The sequence below is a fragment of the Epinephelus lanceolatus genome, chromosome 21, assembly GCF_041903045.1.
Source record: "Epinephelus lanceolatus isolate andai-2023 chromosome 21, ASM4190304v1, whole genome shotgun sequence".
NCBI classification, from domain to species: domain Eukaryota; kingdom Metazoa; phylum Chordata; class Actinopteri; order Perciformes; family Serranidae; genus Epinephelus; species Epinephelus lanceolatus.
The window spans coordinates 8,780,580-8,806,486 of record NC_135754.1 but is presented as its reverse complement, the minus strand read 5'-3'; the positions used below and the strand labels follow the sequence as shown (position 1 = coordinate 8,806,486).

The window sequence follows — 25,907 nt, the reverse complement described above, 5'->3', positions numbered from 1 at the left end:
AACTACCCCCCCCCCCCTTACTGCCTTCCCGTCATTGAAATGACTGGAGGCAGGGAGTTACTGCACAGCGGTTGGAAAGCAGTTTGAATGTTGCATACAGATCCTTTAAGCTAGCCAAATAGATGCCACACTGTTCACAGCTAGTCTCTGACCTTGTCTCTCTGCTATTTTGTCTTGGCAACAGTTCACAGAAAACAGCTGCCTGCTTTAGTTGGAAGATTTGTTAATAAGAGCGAAAAGACTGAATTAAAACACTAAAATTGAGGACTGGAGAACCAAAACAGTAAGCTAAAAGATGCTAAAAGATCCATAGAGCTGAGAGGAACTGCAGATTTGGTGATTATTTTCTGTGGGTTCATCACTAAAAAGTTTTCCACATTCCACACAGTCATTTGGGCTATTGTTCATAAAAATACTGGTTAGTGCTTTAAGTTCTCATTAAACTGGATAAACAGTATTGTTCAGCTATTGTTCTCAAAAATCAGTGGTGAACTCAAACTTTGATCTTTTCAGCAATCAACATGAATGTGCTTTATTTATGGGCTGAATGCTTCCAAACAACAATGTGGGTTTATATTTCTCACAATAAAACTTGTGGTAACACCTCTTCCCAACCAAAGGGGATGTGTCATTCAAACAGTGCTCCTTGCAGTAAACCAATCAGTCATAGAGCGTGCCTCAGGCCAGGAAACAGCATGGTGCCTCACAGAACTATGACAGCAGTCTCAGTAAAAAACACACTCTGTACTTGCTCTCTCAATAAAACGATCAGCTGGAAAATGGTCAACACAGCAGTAAAAACCCACAGAGAGAAACGCAGCATTTAAACAAGCTCGAACACAGTGACTGCCATAGTGGCTGCATCTCTCTCTCCCTCTGCTAGGGTATCATTATCCACTTAATTTCATCCACCCAGGGTTGGTATAATGACCACGTTCAAAATCCCTTATCGAGCAGAAATTCAGACATCACAAATCATGTGAGTTCTAGAGTATCAAGTTATTGAAACAAAAGAGGAATGACTTTTTTAAAGGGAAAAAATGAGAAAGGAGAAGGAGAGGCAAAGAGGGAGATGCAGCAGAGCGGAGCAGCAGACTTACAGCTCGGTACTTAGTGGCCACCTCATTCTTTTCCTTGTTAAGCTGGGTGTTCTGCTCCTCTAGCTCCCGGACCTTAGAGAGGAGTCGCTCACTCTGCTCTATGGCTCTCCTCAGCTCTTCTCTCTCCCTCATCCCTGCCTGCTGTGTATGAATGTGCCGCTGCAACGACAGAGACCCAACCTGGAACAGCACTCACACACACATCCAGATACTCACACATGCGAAAGCCTGATATTTTGGCTTGGCTGGCTCTCTGGCTGAGTCTCTCACTTTTGTTCCCTTCTGTCTGGAGTCTGCACTGTACCCCCTCTCTCTCTCTCTCTCTCTCCCCCCTCTCTCCTCCATCCACATCTGACAAACCAACCCACACTTCTGTCAAAGAGCTTTGCCCTCTGAAAGACATCCACATGCATGTATGAATACATGCACACTGCCCACAATTCCTACCCTCGGCCTCCTGCTGTCCTCCTTTCATTAAAACAATATAAAACTTTCCTGTGCTAAATTGCTTCTGAGTGGTCTGATGTTATAGTGGGGTTATTCCGAGTCAAATCAGTTAGAGGTTTTGGTCTTACATTTCAGATTTTGTTCAAATCTTACTTATATGCTATTTAAGACCAATAAATATCCCTTTACTGATATCCATCCATTTTTATCTACTTATCCGGGGCCGGGTCGTAGGGGCAACAAGCTGAGCAAGGCATTCCACACATCCCCTCTTCCCAGCATCATTTTCCAGCTCCTCATGGGGGATCCCCAGGTGCTCCAGGCCAGATGAGAAATATAATCCCTTGAGTGTGTTCGAGGTCCACCCCATGGCCTCCTACCAGGACATGCCTGAAAAATAGAAGTGTCTGGGAGGTATGGTGATCAGATGCCTAAACCACTTCAACTGGCCCCTTTCGACGCAAAGGAGCAGCAGCTCTACTCCAAGCTCCTTCCGGATGTCTGAACTCCTCACCCTATCACTAAGGTTGAGTCCAGCCTCCCTACAGAGAAAACTCATTTTGGCTGCTTGTATCTGCGACCTTAATCTTTCGGTCAGTACTCAAAGACCATGATCCATAGGTGAAGGTTGAGACGTAGATGGACCAGTAAATCTAGAACTTTGCCTTCTGGCTCAGCTCTGTCGCACCGTGCCAAACCACCAAACCGCCAATCCATCTCATGCTCCATCTCATGCTCTCACTCGTGAACAAGACTCTAAGATACTTGAACTCCCTTGCTCAGGGCATCAACTCACTCCCAATTCAGGGTGAGCAATCCATTGTTTTCTGGCAGAGAATCATGGCCTCAGATTTGGAGATACTGACTCCAAGGTGTACCAAAAGTAAGTTCAGGCTGTTTTAATTTTAAGTATTGCATAGTTTTTTGCCTCTGGGAATATACTGTCATTTTCCCCACTAAAAATTGTCTCAGACAAAAAGACATTTTTTTGGGTCAGCATCCTCAGACATATAACTCCCAGAGCCATGAATTATGGTAAAGACACAGGAAAAAAAAGTGTACAACAGGACAAGCCAAGGTTTCAATGAGATCTGAGATCTTGAGATGCCAATATGGCAACGTGGACTCAGTCCTTGACCATGAAATTTTGTTTGAAAAGGAATCTTTATGTGAGCATTTTGTGTGTAAAGTTGCCTGCAGTTGTCTTCATATTTAAACTGAACATGCTATGGGGCTTATGATGCCCAATCGCCGGCCCATGCATCTGATTATTAGAGTCAGGTGTGATTGATTAGTGTTGTTTTCTAGTAGCAGAACTGGAGATAACTGGTTATGTCTTTGGATATTAGTAAGATCCATCAGCCAGTTGCAGCACTGTCAGTAAATCAACTATTATTGTTGTATTTTGTAAGGCTAACCTCTCCTGTTGTTCCTGCCCTTGTGTGTTTGCAACCTCTCTGATTACCCTTGTTCCTCTGCCAGACTGTCTTTGTTCAACCCTGTGTGTTCATTTCCCAGCATAGTGTTAGTGTCTATGGTTTTTGGATTGGTTTCCCTGATTTTTGGATTTTGCCTCCTCTCTGTCAAGTTTTGTTTGCCCTGTTTGGACTGTTTGACCTCCTGTATGTGACTGCCCAGCTCTCAAGTAAATATTTTGTCTGTTGAACCTCATCTTGTACCCTAATTTTTTCCTGTGTTTGAGTCTCTGTTCAGCCCAGTGTTGTTATAGTTAACCTACACATTGCAAGCCACAGCTGCTTTGACACCATATTCACTTGCTGTGCAATCAGTGGACTTAGACATCCACAAGATAGTGTACTGTTGGTCAACTGGAACCAATAAAGTGATTTATTTATTAGCAAAAGCAAAAGTACTGTGTGTCAACAAAACAAGAGAAGATCCAAATCATGTCTTGTTAACACTGAAAGAGACTCTTCCAAGCAATCTGAAGGAATTGCACGTCAGCTTTAAGCTGAGGACAGGACCCAGATTAGACTTTCAATATTCTGTAAATTGAGACCAGAATGGTCCATTACTATAGGTGCAAATGGCATCAACTTTGTGTGTTTGTTCCATCCACCAGAATACCAAGCTGATGGCTACAGTTTTCAGTGGTTCATCAAAGCTGGACATCATAGAATGCAAGACTGAACTAGTCAAGGACTGTATGTATGCCTCACTACTTTCCATACTGTCCTGGAAAGCCAGCACTGAAGACATTCATTAGTTGGGTTTCTTAAAAATGTAACGCAAATTTTCAGAATTGTCTGAAATTGTATCCTATATGATTTCATGTGACGATTGATTGATTAGAAAACTAGGACAGTGAAACATTTTTATTTGAAAATTAGCTCATACATGTGGTTTGCCCTAAAGCATCTTGTTCATGATCCAACTAACTGTCAAAAAGCCTGCATGTTTGCAGGTTTGGGCTTAAGGACTTGCTGCTCTGCCAACAGTTCCAGATAATTTTAAATTAGTGCCCAAGAACCCCAGAAATCAACATTCTCATCTGGATAACTGAGTTATCCATGTATGTAGAAGGGGCACTGACCTCTTGGGGTTCCTTCTTTACTTTACATTCAGCACAATGGTTTCATGATCACAGCCTTCCCGATTTCATGGGATATACACGAATTAGGGATAAATGATATTGGATTTTTTGCCAATATCGATATGCCGATATATAACAACTCATTTGACCGCTATTGATATATATCCACTTTTTTCCCCACCTAATTTTAGTGATCATCAAGTCTCACCTGTAGTGGAATTAACATCATATTATGTACGCATAGTCTTATTATGATGGCCCACCAACAGATGGAGACATGAAAGAGAATGCTATTCAGTGTCTGTAATATTCATTCATTGTGCAAAATAAGAAAAAGCATGTTGGCCGATTCTGATAGTTCATTTTAAAGCCAATATTATCCCATACCTTTGAGATGCCAATATTATCATGCATCCCGAACTACAAATGGTGGTGCAATATTTTTCATAGGTATGCATACGAACAGTACATGAGAACAACATGAAGATCAAAACTACCTTTCTTGTAGCTCTTCTTTGTGCTGTTAACATTCTGGCACCTCAAGCCAGTTTAAACAAACACAAGAATAAGTACTCTTTCACCCAGACCCAATCTGTACATGGCACAGAGGCCAAAGATCAAAGAGAGAGTTCAGCCAGAAGTGTTTAGTTGATCAGAGGCAGACAGTAATGTAAAAATGCTGTTGGTATGTGGGCTGCACTTTATTGCATCAGACTCTGTAACACTTAAGCCAATGGTTGGTTGCCCCTGTCTCTCCCATCCTTCCTCTCTCTCCCTTTCTCTCTTTATACACACTATCCTGACCTGAACAGAATATGTGCAAAAATACTTCAAGAACTATCTATAACTAGTCTGAGTCCTTCTCCCTACCAGCAGAATCAGACTCACAGGCTAAACACGTTTGTCAACCCCTGACATACTGATGTAAACACAATACTGCTCTGTACCACATCCAGACTTTTACAGTGGAATTTACCTTAGAATGAGAAAGATTCTGCCCTGTGTCCTCATCATAACATCCAAAAAAATTTGCAACCTTATGTTACTTTGTTTAGTCAGGTTGTCTCTAAGAATATAGTCTCCTTTTCAAAAGATACCCAAGACCAAGAAGCATGCAATGTCAGCAACACATAAGCCAGACAACCAACAATCAGGTTTAAAGCAGAATGAATAATATCAATTACAAGAGTCCTAAAAACAGTAAGTAATTGAGCTTAAAAAAGGGGTATGAAAAAATCTAGTCTGTGCAATTTGCAGTTCATTCACATAAAAAGGAACCTGAAACTCTGCAGAAATTAGTGCATACATATAGGATATCTTAATTAAGTAGTTAGTTAAGTTAAGTAGTTGTTGGATTGTAATTTGGAAGCTTTAATGTTGTGTTCACCGCTTCTTTATGCTACCACCAGTTGGCCAAAACAATCAGCTAATGGAGGTGTAATTCAACACAGCCTAGTTTGATCTCTAATTATTGGGGAGTTAATGTTGAATATGAAGCCAAATTCTGATGTAACTCTACTTCATGACAAAATGAAGTACAGATGAAGTTTTAATGACAGGTTAGTCAGAGACAAAGGTGGAGGTTGTGATTACCATGCACTTGCTCATTTTAAACAAGCACATGATTAGGAAGGCATATCTAGAAAGCACACTGGAGGCCAGTAAAAGTGTGGGTTGGGCCACATGATATTGTGTCATCTGCATAGAAATAGAGCTTAAAATACTGATTAGTGGGATCGTTATCCATGTATTATGTAAATATTAATGCCAGCTGTGTGTGTTGTCGCTGAAAAAAAAAATACTTCACCAGCACAGGCTGTTCTCATGCACTGTTTGCACGTTTTCCTATTGCACCAAAATTTGAACATATCCTACGTAATCATGAACCAGTAATTTGTGTATAACCCATGTATTTGGCAAGGCTGTGATTATGTGGCCAACACGCTGATGGTAGTAAAGAAGGAAGCAGGCTCGTAAGGTGGCCGGTATGATGGATAGGTCAGAAAATACAGGACTTTCCACAAGACTTTTCCCAGGAAACTGGTTAGAGTCATTTAAGGTATGTCCTCACCAGAGTTGGTTAGAGTACTTTGATTACTTTTTGCAGTAACGAGTAACTTAACACGTTAGTTTGCTGTTTGAGTAATCAAATACTTAAGTACATTTTCAAACAAGACATCAGTTACTTCCGTTACTTTTAGAACGCTGGTCCTTCAGCTCCGAAACAGCAATGGTTGTCGTTTGGTTCTAATAACGGAGATAACGTTAAACCTATCAGTCTGAAAGAAGCCACAGAGCTTGTGGCTCGCTACGTGGTCGGAGAAATGCTGCCGTTGTCTACGGTGGAGTCTAAATAGGTGGAGTAGGACTCGCTGACAGACATATTTCAGACTCAGGTACACGCTACACGCTGGTACTCACCAATTATCCCCAGTTGTCTTTCACGGTGTGTGTGATGTCATCGGGTTATTCTTGTCCTGTTTTTATTACTTTGACTATTATTTGAGTCACTGTCAGAACTGTGTCTGTTCATGTGCCAGCCGACATGTTGTTGTAGTCACCTAAAAGCGTCAGCAGATGGCAGGAGCTACATTTGAAGCGCCATATGTAAACTATGAAGCTACTGTATCTTCCACAGGAAGTTCTGACAAATGTTTCAGAATAAAAGCCTATTTAGAAAATGGAGGGATTCTCTAGCCGACGTTATAAGGGACTTTTAATTTGAAACAAGTGTTGAGTTTGAAATGACGGTGCGATATGTTAACTTTACAAAGACAACGGGAGCGGATAAAAAGTAAATATATAAACACACAGAGGGATTAATAAATAACGGACCGTCTATAATGTAGTTTGTTTCAAATGAAGCTGGGAGCCTCTGCAGTTGTGGTGAGTAAAAGCCCCGCCGCTCTTTCTTAATGTTATTACTTTATGTCCAACCGTGAGGATGTACCATTGTTTGCTAGCTTGATGCTAATGACAGTAACGTTAACTCAGCGGGTTGACAAAGTGCCTCTGCTGTTTCACACAATCATTTCCCCCTTTTACTCTGTGTGGTAACATCCCTAGAGGAAATATTAAAAATGCTGGGGTGTTGTTGTCATACAGTTGTCTACGGCAGCAGATCGTTCTGTGTTTCTACTGGTCAAAGTGACGGCTGTGATGGGAGAATTGGTGAAGAATCCAAAAAAGCAGCAATTTATTTAAGGTAGCACAGTAAGTAACTGATAAACAAATTTTGCAGTTGAAGTATTCCTTTAAGTTATAATGGCCATAAACATCCAAATTAGATGAAATTACATGACAAACATCCTTGACCTGCACTAACCAAAGCAATTAAAATGTCCTGCAGAGAGCAACTGTCTATTATATGCATTTACAGTTCTTGCCACAGTCAGTCAGTTTTATTTTATTTCTCTCAACACCTAACAAGATTCTACAAGTAATTTTGGCTTTACTTCCTGAGCAAAAAGAAAAAAAAAAAGAAGTTGTTTCCTTCTATGGAAAAACAGATGTGAGCTAAATTTCCACAGTGAGATCTGAAGAAGAGGTTTAAAAGGGACAAGCTGTGTTACAGAAAGACAGGCAGAACACACACATACACACACACAAACACAGAAAAACCTGTTGCTGCTTGAGCGTCGGTATCTGTGCCATTGGAAAAGAGCCGTCATTAGCTCAGCTTTCTGAGCCTTGACAGTGAATTTACCTCTTAAACCTGACAACTGTACAGTTTGTCAGCGGGGAAATTAGACAGGGAAACGTGGTATCGTCTTTCTTAAGTGTGCAGCGGTAATTGCCATGTTGTCCAAATAAAATTTAGGACATGTGAGTTGTAACTGCCATGAGGATCTACCTGCTGACACACCTGAACTTCCTTTGCCTGTAGTCAGTTTAAACACACAATATGTTTAGCTGTCAGTGCAGGATTTACTGTCGCACTCGACATCAACGAGCACACTGATGCCAAAAAAGCAGAGGAAGATAAATGTGACACATCAATGGTTCACCTTTAGCATGATCACAGGGCTTAGCCTGTTAAGCCGATGCTTTTGTTAAGAATTTAAAAATTAAATGCTGCCTTTGTTGCAGTACAATGCTTCTCTGCAAGACGAATGCGAGTTACACTTTAGCAAAGTTTTCGTGTTTTGACTTGAAGCTAAGAGATGTTTGTCTGATCAAACCTGCAGAGCCAAACAGACACACACTGGACTTCTCCTCCCAGTAAAACAAACTTTCCAACTGTCTGATTCATAGCTCTCTGAAACTATTTCTAGTGGGTATAATATATGATGGTTTTTTCAGATTTTTCCTAGACACTGCTGCAATGTCCCAAGAAACCCCTTCTTCTTCTGATTCCTGGCATTTTTTAGTCTAAGTGGAGGTAACTGGGATATTAATCTCATGACCTCAGTTCTTTTCTTTTATTTGAACAGCTGTTCACCATTTCCTCTCCTATTCACACCTGCTACTGGCTACAGACTCCTTCAGCGTTGTATAATTGTACATACTTAGCCCCACTTAGTGTCCACCCTGCACAAATGTTTAATTTGCAAAACCACTTTTGATCACAGAAAAGAAAATATGGTGTTAATGTGACAGCTTTGCAAACTCTGTATCCTGGCTCAGAGCTTTGCCTAATGTTCAGTTTTGGAAGAGTTAGTTTTGAGGCTGGAACTGTCTTAATGCTAGTAAACTCAGACACTCATCTTTTTTTCGCAAGCTGCTGATTCACCACCAGGAGGCACTGTTCATTTATTATGAACGCAGTTGCAACCTGCTGAACTGTGTCACCTATAGGAAACAAAAGCACTAGCACTAATAAGCACTAGTTTAAACATACAGCTGAGATAGCCGAGCTGACAGAATGGCGACTGAGTATGTTTGTGCCTTTTGGATACATATATTTGCTAAGTACTGCAAGTCATGCCTGTTTTACAGAGCAGTTTATTCTCTATAAGAACAGAGTTCTATAAGAGTGATTGCAACTCAGCTAACAGACTTTGATCGACTTTGATGGCAAAACTACCATATATGCAGGTAATGCAGTTGGTAAGTCCTATCTTGGCCTTGCTATTACCATTTCTGTGACCATCTGCATTGGGACCTGGCACTGTCTTGCTACTGGCTGTGAAAGCTTCCTGTTTTGACTCTCTGTTCCCTTAAATGGCTTCAGTGTCAATATGCTAATCTTAGCTGAGCTAACTTTGGCCATTTTAAGCTAGGGATGTCATGAGAACTGATACTTAAGTACCAAGTCGATGTCAAATTTTGAAAACGTTACAGTACTTGTTTTTCCTCCAGTACTGTTGGTACAGTTATTCCAGACCTGACAGGGCAGCATATAATTGAGGTGTTTGATTCTGTAGTTAAATACTATAGGAAGAAGGGGAACGCTGATCAGCATGTAATAACAAAGGGGTCATCCCTATGTTCCCAGGGTTCTATGTTTCCCGGGTTCTATGTTCCCCACTTAACCCTGCAAAAAAGCTTCTATGTTCCCCGCTTACCGTCTCCTTGAAAAGAACAGTCTTTTTTCCTGAGGCCTGCATATGTTTTTTTATGTATTGCAATGGGAGCAATAGTGTGTCTGTTCTGCACTTTTTTTCCCCTGGTCGGTGATAATTAAACAATGTTTAATTTGGGGTAAAACGCTGCACTTGTAACTGTCACTTTTAACCCAGCTGTCCAATCACAGTGGAGGATGGGTGGGACAAATAGCCTACCAACTGGGTCTTCAACAGGGGGTCCATGACCCCTAAGATCCCTCAGAGTTACTGCAGTTACTGTTTGTTTGTTTGTTTTTAATTAGAATATGTCTGAAAATACACATCAACAACAATCAAATATATTATTAGCAAAGATAAATTGGTCTATTCATAATAATAATAATAATAATGATAATAATTTACAGTACACAATATTATGCAACCCATGAATCTGTGTACAATCACATGAGCTGGCTGACACAAAATCATTGTGCGGCACTTATCCTTAGCGACGAGGTGAACTAGTTAGCTAACATTTACATATTATTGAAACATTTTGGCCAATAAGCTGTATTATTATTATTTCATGTGCATGGACATGTGCATGGAGTCACAATGGATCGTTTTCTAACTTTTAGATCAAGAGACTCTGACACACTGTCCACTTCGGAAGCCACCTGTGAAAGTGCAGAGGATGAAGCCAAGCATCTAGCCATGCTACAACTGCTGCTGGCTTAGTACTGTAGCTACAGGCGAGTACAAACAAGAGAAGACCCTAAAATATACAGTACAGGCCAAAAGTTTGGACACACCTTCTCATTCAATGCGTTTTCTTTATTTTCATGACTATTTACATTGTAGATTCTCACTGAAGGCATCAAAACTATGAATGAACACATGTGGAGTTATATACTTAACAAAAAAAGGTGAAATAACTGAAAACATGTTTTATATTCTAGTTTCTTCAAAATAGCCACCCTTTGCTCTGATTACTGCTTTGCACACTCTTGGCATTCTTTCGATGAGCTTCAAGAGGTAGTCACCTGAAATGGTTTTCCAACAGTCTTGAAGGAGTTCCCAGAGGTGTTTAGCACTTGTTGGCCCCTTTGCCTTCACTCTGCGGTCCAGCTCACCCCAAACCATCTCGATTGGGTTCAGGTCCGGTGACTGTGGAGGCCAGGTCATCTGCCGCAGCACTCCATCACTCTCCTTCTTGGTCAAATAGCCCTTACACAGCCTGGAGGTGTGTTTGGGGTCATTGTCCTGTTGAAAAATAAATGATCGTCCAACTAAACGCAAACCGGATGGGATGGCATGTCGCTGCAGGATGCTGTGGTAGCCATGCTGGTTCAATGTGCCTTCAATTTTGAATAAATCCCCAACAGTGTCACCAGCAAAACACCCCCACACCATCACACCTCCTCCTCCATGCTTCACAGTGGGAACCAGGCATGTGGAATCCATCCGTTCACCTTTTCTGCGTCTCACAAAGACACAGCGGTTGGAACCAAAGATCTCAAATTTGGACTCATCAGACCAAAGCACAGATTTCCACTGGTCTAATGTCCATTCCTTGTGTTTCTTGGCCCAAACAAATCTCTTCTACTTGTTGCCTCTCCTTAGCAGTGGTTTCCTAGCAGCTACTTGACCATGAAGGCCTGATTGGCGCAGTCTCCTCTTAACAGTTGTTCTAGAGATGGGTCTGCTGCTAGAACTCTGTGTGGCATTCATCTGGTCTCTGATCTGAGCTGCTGTTAACTTGCCATTTCTGAGGCTGGTGACTCGGATGAACTTATCCTCAGAAGCAGAGGTGACTCTTGGTCTTCCTTTCCTGGGTCGGTCCTCATGTGTGCCAGTTTCGTTGTAGCGCTTGATGGTTTTTGCAACTCCACTTGGGGACACATTCAAAGTTTTTGCAATTTTCCGGACTGACTGACCTTCATTTCTTAAAGTAATGATGGCCACTCGTTTTTCTTTAGTTAGCTGATTGGTTCTTGCCATAATATGAATTTTAACAGTTGTCCAATAGGGCTGTCGGCTGTGTATTAACCTGACTTCTGCACAACACAGCTGATGGTCCCAACCCCATTGATAAAGCAAGAAATTCCACTAATTAACCCTGATAAGGCACACCTGTGAAGTGGAAACCATTTCAGGTGACTACCTCTTGAAGCTCATGGAGAGAATGCCAAGAGTGTGCAAAGCAGTAATCAGAGCAAAGGGTGGCTATTTTGAAGAAACTAGAATATAAAACATGTTTTCAGTTATTTCACCTTTTTTTGTTAAGTACATAACTCCACATGTGTTCATTCATAGTTTTGATGCCTTCAGTGAGAATCTACAATGTAAATAGTCATGAAAATAAAGAAAACGCATTGAATGAGAAGGTGTGTCCAAACTTTTGGCCTGTACTGTATATAAAACATATAGGAATATCTTAAGTACAACTCATGTTTATACAATATATGTAGTAGGGGGTCCCTGTTCTGTCTCTCTTTGAGCTAAAGGGTCCTTTGCCTGGCCTACCACATAGACCAGCAGTTACATCTTACATATACAAGTGCTCAATAACAACAACAACAGCAGTGGAGAAGAAATATGTTAACCCTATGGGCCCTAGGCGTTTTTGGAGTATTTTTACTGCCTTTAATTTTTTTTTTTTTTAAGATATTTTTTGGGGCATTTTCGCCTTTAATGGATAGGACAGACAAGCGTGAAAGGGGGAGAGAGAGAGAGAGGGAGTGACACGCAGCAAAGGGCCACAGGCTGGAGTCGAACCCGGGCCGCTGCGGCAACAGCCTTGTACATGGGGCGCCTGCTCTACCACTAAGCCACCGACACCCCTACTGCCTTTACTTTTAAGCTCATATCACAGTCATTATAAAGGCTACATACACATGCTATATCTTGTTTTTTTTTTTTCAGGACAATATGGGCTATCCAGATTTGCATCATTTCATGTTCTTCTATGTGCCTGTATTTTATAGTAATTTTTATATCAATGAAAAAAACAAATCCGTGTTATTAAATTCTTACATTTTTACATGTATCTCACCATAGCAAGTTGGAAAATTACATATTCTGCCATATATGAAGACGGGGGACTCTCTGGAATCTGGCAATATAAGAACCATGATGCTGGGACATTCTGTCACTTCACAGTTGTCCAAAACATGTGGTTTGTGCCAGTATTTTTTCATTATTGCAAGAAATTCCATTGACTCATTCACAAGTCAAAAATGTGTTTTATTTGAAAGAAACATGCAATATTTACATCTAAGATCATAGAAAAATAGTCAACCAAGTACAATGATGTCCTCCAAGATAATATTTGCCACTTTGTTTGCAGTAAACAAAGTTTGTTGTTGTTTTTCAGTTTCAGTTATATATTGGGGGGGCATTTTGGGCATTGGTGGGGGGCACGTGTCCCCCTCAATGTATATGGTGACTACGGCCCTGTCATGCATACATAATTAGGCTACAGTTGTGTGGGTGCGCAAAGGTGAAGTGGCTGGTCTTGTCATACAAAGTTTGATGAGTGTCAACTGGACAATATCGAGATATTTGCATCTTGAAAGCTGGACTACAAATGTGGATAGACAGGGAGAAACACACGCAAGCCTAAGACGTGGTAAAATACGATATTCCTCACTATATGAAGTGACTGATAACAAGATCTGTATAATGGATTGTAAAGAAATTCGTCAGGTTTTTATTTTGTAGACAGTTAATCTGGATTTATAGCATGATGGGATGACAGCACAATGATGTGTGGTATCATTGGAAAGCTCTGCTCCTGCAATTTCATGTGATATGCGTGGTATTTCTGTGTGAGCCTGCATTTGCGAGTAATCCATCCAAGAGTAATGTGTGTGCAAGGCTGTATGGAAGCTCTGTTATACATAATTTTAGTGTGACTTTATCATTGTTTTTTTGATGTAAAAAACATTGGACTACTGACAAGTGCTTGGTCTTGTCGGAAAGCTACAATTCCGCTGTTTCACGTGATATGCGTGGCTTCTCGCTATGGTCGCGGAGAAAATCAATAGAGAAGAACAGGTGTGAATTTGGACGCACTATGCGTCGTTCGGGCCCATAGTTAATAGTTAATATACTGTAATATCAAAATCATGAACCCACATAGACAAGCACATTCGTTTTAAGATGGATCATCTGGGATTAATAGTAAAATAAAATAAAATTTAAATGGTTTTGATAAAGGAGTGTATGTTTAAGTACATGGGATTTATTGATTTCGTTTTTTCTTTGGTATCGAATTGGATATCGAGAATCTTGGAATTTTACTGGTGTAAATATCAACTACTCGATTTCTGGTATTGTGACGTGCCTAGTCACAACACTTGGCCGTTGAAGCAGTGGGCTCCCTGGTGAAAATCCGTGGCTTTGTTGGACCCTTCTACCTCCCCTCCCTCTCACGCTATAGGGACTTTCCAGCTCTTTCTATTATGTTTTTGCCGGTGTTGTTACAAATTGACACCATCTTGCGGCATTACAAACTGACACCACCCGGCGGCGTATCATACCACCACAAAAGGTGCCTTTTTGCATTGGTGTGTGGCGCTGAAACCACTGACCAAGCGGTGGTATTTGATGAGTTGGGAATGACAGCAGAATGGATTAACTTGCTACTGGAGCCAGCATCAAGTGGCCATCTGAGGAACTGGAGTTTTTGGCACTGCCACATTGGCTTCATTTTTCAGCTCTGGAGGTTTCTGCTTGGTCTGCATTTAGTGGTCTAAACAGCTGTTACGTTTCCTGCTTGTAGGTGGCACAAGCTAGAAGTTCAAAGTACAGGTCTGAATTTGGCTGGACCTGATTTTGGATGCATCGCATCAATAACGTAGTGTGTTTCTGTTGTTCAGTCACTGTTTCTGCAGAGGAGTTCTTTGTACTGTACAGTATGCCTTAAAACTGAAGTTTGCAAACTGCTCCCAGGTGAATGGACTGAAGCCTGACCTCTTGCTGAACCCTGGATCCAGGTCATGGAGGAAGGCAGAGCCAGCCTTTCATCACTGAAGCTCATCACAGTTCAATTATACTGGTGGTCGACTGGCTGCAGGTCAGATACAAAACCACCAGCTTATAAATCATATCAATGACATGGTTGTTTTCAGGCAATTACCCTGGAGATAACTTGTGACATAATAAATGCCACGGAGAGTTTCTGTTCTCGTCAGTGCGGGTTATTGTCCTGACAAGGCTGATTGAAATATCTGACATAGTTGAACTACAGTGCAAGTAAATTAAAGACGGCACTGGCAGTGGTTATGTTAAATTGAACAGACCCAAACATAGTATTATCTGTAAATTCCTTCCAATTTAGCACCTTTCAAATGTATTATGAGATAACACACACACACACACAAAGGTTCAAAGGATTTTCTCTGACCCCTGAAAACACTCAAGTGTAATGATGACCCGCATGCAGCATCATCAAAGGAAAAACACACAGCTTTTCATGTCTTTGTTGGCTGACCCAGCTGTGCTCATGTGTGTGTGCAGCATGCGTGAAAATGCAGAGGGAGACAAGAACAAGAGATCAGACCAGCATCACCACTACTGAAAGACCATCATGGTCCTGCAGTGGAGAGAAGGTGGTTAACGTCACACATTCATGTATCAGAGATAGAAAGAAAGATAAATAGCAGGCAGGTCATCTGCAGCATTAACTTAAACACACACATTGGTGTTGTCATTGGATATTGGACTTACACCACTCAGCCACAATATTAAAGCCACTGGTGGGTTAAGTAAACAACACTGATCATCTTGTTACAATGCAATGTTCTTCTAGGAAACCTTGGGTCCGGGCATTCATGTGGATGTCACCTGACATGCTCCACACACTCAAACACTGTTATAGACCAAGTACACACCTTCATGGGAATGGCACTCTCTGATGGCAATGGCTTCCCCAGCAGGACAATGTGCCATGCCCCGCCACCAAAACTGCTCAGGAATGGCCCAAGGAATGTAACAAAGACCTCAAGGTATCGACATGGCGTCCAAATTCCCCAGATCCCAATACAATCAAGCACTGACATTAGCTGCCTTCCCCATTTTTGTGGTTAGCAGAACAGTCAGCACAGCTAAAGACCCTGCTGCAGGCACGCTACACCAGACATGTCGCACTGTGTCTGTGTTCAATGTATTTCAGCCATTTTTTACCAGAATAAGACAAGAGTGGTATTGATCTTCATTTCTAACTCTTGGCTAGAAGGGGATTAACCAACGTGTTTTCATTTACATCTCGTGAAGTACCGACACTTTGTCAAGCCCCTTAGCATCTCACAGCAACACATACATGACTTCAACGCAACATCACTCACTGCCGTCACAACGGCCACGCCCCCTTTTAGGTGAAAGTTTCAAACTTGACCCGGGAGAGACACTAGTCACGGCTAGGAGTTCATAATGCCGAAAGTTGCTGTATTGTTAACTGCACAGCAAGCAATAAAAAAAAACAGAATTGGGATTTCCTTCGCTCTCGGATAGAGTGAAGAATAGGGAAAAAAGAAAACTGTGGCTCACAGCCATCAAACAGCAGGGTAAAGACAGAAAGCTGTGGGATCCAGCCAGTCACTACACCTACATCTGTGGCAGGCACTTCATCACAGGTTAGATGGTTAACGTTAGCTAGCTAGCTAAAGTCAGTTGATCTCAACAATAACATGAGATATTCAAAGCCAAGAAGTTAATTCTAATGAATGTTAAGTAATGAATCGACAGGATATGAATTGGATGAATGAATTGACAGGATCATTCGTCCACACAGAGGCTGGCAGCTGAAAAGGGCACACACCTATCATTTTCACTTTCTTGTCATAGAGATGATGGCAATCAGGACCTCTTAAACTCTCTTCCTAGCATGTAGCCTGACTGGCCATTTCATCCGAAGGGGAAAGACTCAACTGATTTGTTTTTATTTACACTTTATGTGTGTGAAGAGCTCTGATTTTGTCAAAATCCCATGTTCCTATCACCTATGACGTCACCGACATGCGACCCGTTGTAGTCCGTTGTAGTCCCGTTTAAGTCATGTATGGGGCATCCTTTAGCGTATCCATGTGACACATAGCTGAAACACATTGTAACATGTGGTTAATGTTGTGAAACAGTCGCAGTTTAGCCTGGAAATCCAGACCCAAATCTAGAAAGATTTAGGGTCTGGCTATGAGTAATGAAAATGGCCCAACTCGAGGGGTGGCACCAAGCATGCATTTGAAAATATCACTGCACACAATTGGATAACACTACGACCAATCAAAACAATACTTAGCGCTTAGCTACCAGCGGAGCTAACTGGTAGATTAGACTCTTGCCGTATCCAGTCAGCAAAACAGCAAAAACGTCCTTCTTGCAAAGGAAAGATTTGAGCGCCGTCTTCTGTTCCTCTTTTAGAGAAAAAGCCAAGTCTAACTCGTTCATTGTAGCGGCCAAAGCCTTTTCAAACAACTGGTGTTCATCCGTAGCCATCTTGCAATGTTTACTGACTGATTCCGGACTTCGCCATCGCAGCGCTGTCGTCATCTGTTTAGCTCACCTCTGGCCCACCTATATCAGATACACCGATGTGATTGGTGCAGCTCGGCTCCAAGGGCATGGGTAATGAGCATCATTACTGATTGCCAGAGTGACTCGCTGAGCAAATTCAAATTGTGCTCTCGTGAGAACTCTGGATTTCCAGGGTAGTCGCAGTTAGGTTTAGGCAACAAAACTTCTTAGGTTTAGACCAAAGATCATGTTTTGGGTTAAAATAAGTATGTTTATTTCGTTTCACTCAGACCTAGGCACGTAAGTGACGTAATGTTATGTTAGAGAACAGTGACTTTTGGTTTACACGAGGCACAAACTGTGGTCTCCTGGATAAAAGTCCAGATTTGTTTGACCCGTTCACCTCTCCACTGTTTATATTATATTATTATCAGTTGCTCTCAGCATCATATTCTGCGTATGGGTTTACATTGGAGTTAAGGCCCAAACATACTCGGGCAGAACGTACGCAGAACGGACTCCACGAGGAATGTCCGCAGTCATGCGGGCTTCCATAGTCGAGCGCACTTCCGCGTTGTAGTTTCCTGTAAAAATGTCCGTGAAAAATCCCTGCGATGTGAAAAATACATGCCGAGCAGTCACTGGTGCGCGGAGCGGAGTCCGCGCAGTTGTAAAATCTGAGCTTTGCATGCACAGGGCTTGCGGACGTCCGCTTTGAGTCCGCGCGGACCTCCGCGGAGTCCGTTCCGCGTACGTTCCAACTGAGTATGTTCGGACCTTTAGTTGAAAGCCCAGTGCGTCTCATAAAGATGCTAAAGGGTGCCTTTGGCGCTGATATCAGAAGCCAAGAGCCACAACAAAACGGTATTCTGTGGCCCGGGATGGAGAACAGGCTGGAATGAGAGTATTTCCCAAAATGTTGAACTATTCCGTTAAACTTCTCTTTTTCAGTCTAATGGATCCTGGCAGCTGTACTTCAAATCTTTTGCCAAACACATGACATGATATTTACTTTTTTTTTGCATCCCTCTGTAATGTGTGTGTGTGTGTGTGTGTGTGTTAGAGAGGAAGACAGGCTAGTATATGATAATAGCAAACTTTTAGTCTGATTTAACAGCTAGAACTGTAGGAATTATACTTATCCAGAAAGAAGAAAAATTGAAATTTGAAACCAATATTAAAGACAAAAAAAGTCAAATGGATGATCCCACACACTCTGACGCCCCCTGTTGGATAAGCAGCTCCTCTTTCTAAGAGGTGAGGGCCTGTAGTGAGGAGGAGCCCTGTGACATGCAGGAGAAAACAGTGACAGACAGAAAACAGATTGAAGGAGAGTCAGTTAGACAGCAGGAACATAGACCAAGATAAAGAATAATGTGAGGTACAAAAACACAGAAGGAAAGAAGGGGGATAAAAGGGAGTGTCAGAGGAAGAGAGGCAGGTTTCTTACATGTGCCAGGGGTCTGCTGTGCAGAGCGATGGTGGGTCTGTACTGGTGGAAGTCAGTCTGGATCACACACACTCTCTTCTCCATCCTCACAGCTCACAGTTGCCCATGCTGTCTTCACCCAAGCAGGATCTGGGGAGGAAGTGAGGCATGTGTGCGTGTGTGTTCTCTTGAGGCTGTGGGAGTGTGTGTGTGTGAGAGAGAGAGAGGGTGTGTAAGTGCGTGTTAAAGTGTGTTACGCCTGCTACCTGACCCTGAGAGGAGCAGGAGGGAGGCGACGAGGAAAGAGAAAACACGAACGAGCTTGAACAGCCCCCACCATCCCACACACATGCACACACTTCTCCTGCCTAAAGCCACACCACCCTCTGACAGGAGTACAACACTGGAAGACACACTGCCAGCCTCCAGCAGAACAATGTGCAACCCCCATCGACACACACCTCACCTTAAAAAAAAGTACATTCCTGTGCAGAGAAATAACACTACAAAGGGGGCTAATCTGCAACCAAAATATGTCAAATATGATTCACAAAAAAAAGAAAAAAAAAAAAGAATAAGAACTAGAATACATAAATCACCAAAGTCTGTTTGTGCGTGTATGGAAAATTGACAACTACCTTCTATTATTAGCTAAAAATGAGGAGAATAAAAGCTTCTGCACATTTTGCACAAAATATACAGCTGCCTTGTAAATAAAATTTTACATTGTGGAAAAAATAGAAAGAAAAAAGCATCTCCTTATCTTAAGTAAAGGTAACTTATACTGTACTGTTTATAGTGTGAAAATACTCCATTACAAGTGAAAGTCATGCATTCAGAATTTTACTTATATGTAAAAAAAAAAAGTATGTAAGTGTGGTTGGCAAAGCAAAAATGTACTTTAAGAAATAAAAATGCTAACATATATAATTTTGTGTATATATTTTAATTCATTATGATAAACAATAATTTATAATAATATATAACATGTATAATCTTATTTGCCATGCCCATCTTTCTAATTGTCTGCCAATCAAAACATCATTGATCACATCATAAGAAGAAGGAGAAGAAGAAGAAGAGGAAGAAGAAGAAGAAAGAAGAAGAAGAAGAAGATATACTTTATTAATCTCAGAGGGGGAGTTAAAAAAAAAATTTCACTGATGCATTTAATGGTGAGATGTCAGAGCAAGGGGGCTGCCTTGGACAGGCACTCCGAGCAGTTGGGGGGTTAGTGCCTAAGCCAATGCTATGTGGGGGACCTTGGCATGGAAAACTTTGGGTACCTCTGGTCTAAGACAGTGGTTCTCAACCAAGGATCCAGGGACTGCCTGGGGTCCTTGGGGAAGTTTCAGGGGGTTCCCAGAAAATTAGGGAATTTTTAATTGGACTATTTAATTCATGATATAAGTTAGGCCAATGTGAGTCAAAGTCATAGGCGTGTTTATTCTGACACATGAGCAGAATGTTATTAGCCCATTAATCACCCAGTTATCTGTGCCTTATAGATATGGGTCAATATGGCCTGCCATGTGCACTGGTAGCTTACAAAAGCTATTATTAGCCCATTCAATGGCTGTTAGCAGTGTGTTAGGTTTCACTTTCACTTGCCTTATGTTTAGGTGCCAAAATGCATGGTTACGTTTAGAACAAGATCATGGTTGGGCATATATATTGGTTTTACATGGGACTCAAATCCCAGTCTCATGGGTGAAAGTCCACTGCCAGGCCCCTTTCTGGCAGAAAGTTTTATTTTATTGTCTCATAATGGACTTCTCCTAATGTGTATAATTTCAGGGGTCCTTCACACAAAAAAACTTATCAAACCTCTGGTCTAAGAGACATCGAAGAGCTCTACAGTGTCAAGATAACATAATAATCAAAGGGACAGGTTGCATTATCAGACAAAATCTGCTGAGGCAGTATTTTGTTAAAACTTTGAAATCAAATTATTCATGTGGAATTAGCAGGTCTCAGAAAGGATTCATCAAATAATGAGCTGCTCTTAACTCTTGCCCCAGTGCTTTTCATTTCGCTGCTTGTCTGCCTGCATGTGCCAATGTGTCAGTTAGTCATCTCCTCACTTCAGATCTGTGGCATCTACTGGCTGCAGGCAGGGGGAAATCATGCACAAAATGATATGTTTACCTTGCAACAGAGGAAAATGACAGCAGTGGGTAATTTATCTTGTTTCATCTTGAGGGTATGAAGGGAACGAGTCATTTAAGTTTTTAATCAGGCTGGCAGTGGAAAAGGGATTTTTTACAGGCTTATTGTCTGACAGGGAATCAGATGACAGTCAGCTTCTGGCTTGTGTTTCACAAATCGCCAAGTCGAGCGGATGTCAGCATGTGTGCAGAGCTCAAGAATTTGACCTTGTGCTTTTGAAAAAAGGGCTGTATGTCAAAGTCAATTTATTCTTTACCTGTATATACAGTATGGAGTCTCACTAAACAGTGTGGCACCATTGTTTTATTTAAATTTCGATTTAGATATACAATTACGTTACATTACAAAAAAAATCATCATCAAGGCAATATTGAGCAGTTCCTGTGACAGATCTGCTTTGTCATCTCTGATGTCTGAGGGCTGTCACCTTCTTTAAAAGCTGCACTACTTAATATATTTATTTTAGCAATGGATCAAATGACAATGTGTAAGGTAAAAGGGCTCACTCATTGTGACAAACACATAGAAATACTTCCCAACAGTGCAGTTCTTCTCAGGCTAAAAAAGTTACCTCAGTGATTTTTTAGCATGTGCATTAGGTTGCTGATTTCAGTAAAAAAAAATAAAGTTCTGACAAACCCACTGTGTACTACAGATTTCCTCAGGAGTTAGTTGAAACTGAAACAGAGCTTTAAAGACAGTGACTATTGGACTGTACAGGTGGCCAGAAATATGAGTCCAAATGAATGCTAATGTTGCTCCATGTCTGGCAATCGTTTGGTTGCATGTTCACTGTAACTGCCCCTTAGTGGCAAAAAATCAGTACATACAAATTAAATGCTGAACTAATCCATTTTTTTATAGAGAGATAGATCAAACGACTATATCTTATGTGAGCCAATATTTCTATCAGTTACCATCCAACTTTGCATTTCCCCTCATCATGAGGGAGTGATTTACTGGCTTTCAGATGACTTTTATGGGATTACCATCCACTATCTTTTATTTTTTCAGTAAAAAAAAAAACAGTTATACAATAGTTATAGTTATACAATCCCACATATGCTACAGCACCAAACAGCAAAAAGACAAAGATAATGACTAGCTTGAAAACAGAGTGGAGCATTTACAATGCTCTCTGACACATACTCTATTGAATGTTAATATTGCTTCATGTCTGCCAATTGTATCAGCTGTTTGCAAACAGCTTAGCCATGCTAACAGGTTAGCCATATCAACTTTAAAGGAATACTCTGGGAGTTATGCCCTTTCTCTATCATTTTCATATTGAGACAACATGATCAATATCTTTTTTGTGTCTGTACCTCCAGTGGCTGGGTCTCAGCGGTTAGCATTGCGGCTTAGCTTAGCGAATACAATTGAAGTCGATAGGGGGTTAGTAGCCTACAGTAAAAGTGAACAAATAAACGTTACAGAAACCCTGAAGCTTGCATTTCTGCATGTGCATTTAAAACAAACATTTTTAAGCATTAATTTGAAAAATGAGAGTCCTTTTTAGTCGTTTTAGAAGAAGTCTGATTGGTAGCATATGTGGGATTGTATAACTTTTTTTTTTTTTTACTGAAAAAAGAAAAGATAGTGGATGGTAATACCATGAAAGTCATCTGAAAGCCTCTAAATCACTCCCTAGTGATGAGGGGAAATGCCACTGGAGGACTGAAAAAAAAAATATCGATCATGTTGTCTCAGTATGAAAATGATAGAGAAAGGGCATAACTCACAAATCGTCGGAGTATTCCTTTTAAAGGTGATAACATGTCAACATTGTGTTTACATTGTGTCCTGCTGCCCCCAAGTGGCCAAAAACTTCATAAATACAGCTTTAAAATAACATCAATTCATCTTTATGTCATTCAAATAAAACCATACCAATATCGGAGCATTTTCTGTGATTGTAGGAGCTTTCATTTGCAGAGAGCTTTGTCATCTTCGACATCTCGACACTCACTGTTTATTTAAACATTATGAGTATCAGTGCTGGAAAAAAAACACACACACATACACACACACACACACACACGTGTACTTGGAAAATGGGGAAAAAATGATGACAGTTTCCCAGGCTGCCTTTTCCAAACCAACTCTTACATTCCCTGACAACTAATGACCTAATGAAAGAGCTAATATCAATCAAACCATTCTTTCTGAACCCTTTCACAGAGCACTTGTTTCTGTAACAGCTTTTCAGATTCAAGAGGAGTTGCTGTATTGTACCCTTATCGTGTACAGCTTATCTTTGGCAGGGATTTACTCTGGCAGCGTGCCACTTACTGTTGTAAGTAGGGTGGTTGCCTTGTGGCCAGCCAGACAGCCTCTGACAAAACTGTACACCAACAACTCTTAGCTAAAGCAAACATACAGTAAGAGTGTACTTTGAGTGTTTGAGGTACAGTTAATGTCTGTGATTACATTTGCCAAAACAATTAGGGGATATAATCTGACCTCTCTGTCTTGGTATGGGCTAAACACACAAAACAGTGCAGCACAAAGTCATTCCTTTCAGTACATAAAAGCAAACTTAATTCAGGATCACAAGGTGCAGCAAAAAATACTTTCCCATGAAGCAGCAGGATAATTGCTGGCTTTTACCTGTTAATTGTAGTAATCCAGCTGCCTTCTATCAGAGTGTAATTATAGAGTTTAATTTGTTGTGTATCTACCCACTGCAGTAAGTCTGTGTACGTAGTTTACTTTGGGTGCAGATCTGGGATCAGCTAACCCTCACCACAGCAATAAAAAGGTAGGTGAAGGCTGATTTTGATCTGAGATCAGAGTTACGAGGGGGCATCTCTGCTCTCTCTGTCTTGCATCAGCTTGTTCGTGGCAGGCTGTCTGCCCGTGCATGACACGTTTATGGAATTTGATTAATTAAAGGTTTGAGGTGGCTGCTAAATCTTGACATAAAGATTACAACTTTGGCACAAAAAAGAGTATGTACATCCAGTGACATTTCACATATGTTGTGGTCTAAATTCACAGAGGCATTAAAGGGATTACACTACACCCTATCAAGCAAAGAGGAATGTCTCTGACAGTGTGGTTAAAGGAATAGGTTGACATTTTGGGAAGTGTCCTTATTTGCTTTCTTGCTGATGGTGGGATGAGATGATCAATATACTGGGTCTGTTCCTTATGAAGCTACAGCCAGCAGCCATTCAGCTTAAAGACTGGAATCAGAGAAAAGATCGCTAACTTGTAACTAGTACCATCAACAGGACAAAATCACAATGTTTCAGTATCTTACGGCCAAGTACCCTTTGCTAAGCCCCGCCGCTTTGTGATGGTCTGTCAAGCTGTCGGAGCTAGAATAAAGCCCACACTGTGACAAACTGCACTCCCTGAAGAAATAGTATCACAGTTTTGGAAAAACAAAATGGCTTTTCCAGAGAAGCAGATATCCAGGATGTCAAAAACAGATTAAAAAGATAAAGATAGAAGCTAAATCCTAACTATAGGCTACATATGACAGTGTAAATTGAACCATCACTGGCAATCGAGACAGAACAATGAATATAGAGGGAAACTTTGCCAATAATAACCAGCTGTGTGTCATCTCATTGTGTGCAGATGAATGGTGTTTGGCTTCCCCTGCAGACCTCCACCCCCAGACCTCCACCTTCAGACAGCTTGGACAGCTCCAGGGGCAGCTGAACAACGTTCATCTGCACACACTTTGATGACGCACAGCTGGTTGAACATTGGCAAAGTTTCCCTGCTTCCCTTCACTGGTTCCTGTAGAGCAGGGCAGGTCTTTATTCAATGTTGTAATCATTAAATAGCAGAAGTAGCATCTGTGTACATTCAGTGGGCTATATCTTCAGTAGGTAACGTAACGCCACACTTTTCAGGGTTTGATTTTGGTTTTGGAATGGGGAAGAAATGTATATCTCCTAAGGAAATATGAAATGATTGCATTAAAGTCTATGGAGCACAGCCATGTTGTTGTTGGACCCTTGGCGGAGCTGCGTGATGCTACGCTATGATTAACCAGTCTGCGTTCGATTGGCGGGACTTAGCAAAGGGTCAGTTCCAGCCTTAAGTATTAGCATGTTACCATGCGAAACTAAGATGGTGAACATTGTTAACATTTTACTCAAGGTGGAAAAAGTACTAACAGAATACTGTGCTCAAGTAAAAGTGAATGTACTTGTGTCAAAATGGGTCTGAACCAAAGGTGTAATTAAATTTAATGTGGCAAAATATGCACAACCTACAAGTTGAATTTCATATTTGTACGGTTGAGAAATGCCAAATGTGTCAACATATTAGTAATAATACAACTTGTACTGCATCATACAGACATACACTCCATGATAAGTTCTGTTGACAAGTTTTTCAAAACCCACAGAGACAGTAGTAACATGTCTGCTTCACTGAATTCTGGGTAATGAATCAGACTGCATATATCATCCTATGTCGAGAAGACCTGCGTGCTGCTACTGACTGATCTATAACAGCTTTTACCTAACCATGATAATTATCTCTACAAATCATATTAAATATGGAAAATGATATAAACACATCACTTGATGAGCAAATTTCTGTAACACTTTAAGTTCTGTCAGTGTTGCTACAAAGGACCAACTGTAGATAGAGTATTATCAATAATGCCTGGATCCTAAAGGCTAAGCAGGGTTTTCCTGGAAGTAGATATATTACCCTCTAGTGGTTAATCATCCATAATACACTTTTGACATAATATCCCCTTAAAGGAGCAGTGTGTAGGATTCACAAGTTTTAGTGGTATCTAGCAGAGAGGAGTTCTCTTCCTCTCAAAAACAAACAGACCAGCCACCTTTGGAGGATTTAAGGAAGTAAAAGATCATAATGGTCAAAATATTGTGCATTTACAGTGTTTATGAATATGCATTTGTGTGGTAGTTCTGTACATGTGAATGTGATGATACATTTCTGGTAAATTCATTTGTTATTGATATAAGATCAATATGTTTATAGCACAAAATAATGAAACAATTGGAGTACATCAGAATCAGCTGCAGCTTCTGTGCATCATTGTATGGTGAAATGACTTTCATTAAAGGGATAGTGCACCCAAAAATGAAAATTCAGCCATTATCTACTCACCCATATGCCGACGGAGGCTCTGGTGAAGTTTTAGAGTCCTCACATCCCTTGTAGAGATCAGCGGGGGGAGCGGCTAGCACACCTAATGGCTGACGGTGCCC

General features: G+C 41.1%; 1 protein-coding gene across 2 annotated transcripts in view; it reads right to left on the bottom strand.

Annotated features, from left to right (window-relative positions):
* Window positions 1-18,991, bottom strand: part of LOC117247589 (putative uncharacterized protein MYH16) — an 82,618-nt gene extending 63,627 nt beyond the window's left edge. The window contains exon 1 of one of the 2 annotated variants that reach the window (XM_033612173.2): window positions 18,553-18,991. In XM_033612173.2, the coding sequence (XP_033468064.1) occupies window positions 18,553-18,636 (84 nt within the window). In that variant the 5' untranslated portion in view covers window positions 18,637-18,991. Of the gene's footprint in view, window positions 1-1,100; window positions 1,411-18,552 lie in introns of those variants that run through there. The other variant, XM_078163134.1, reaches the window with a different exon arrangement.
* Between the last annotated feature and the right edge of the window lie 6,916 nt (window positions 18,992-25,907).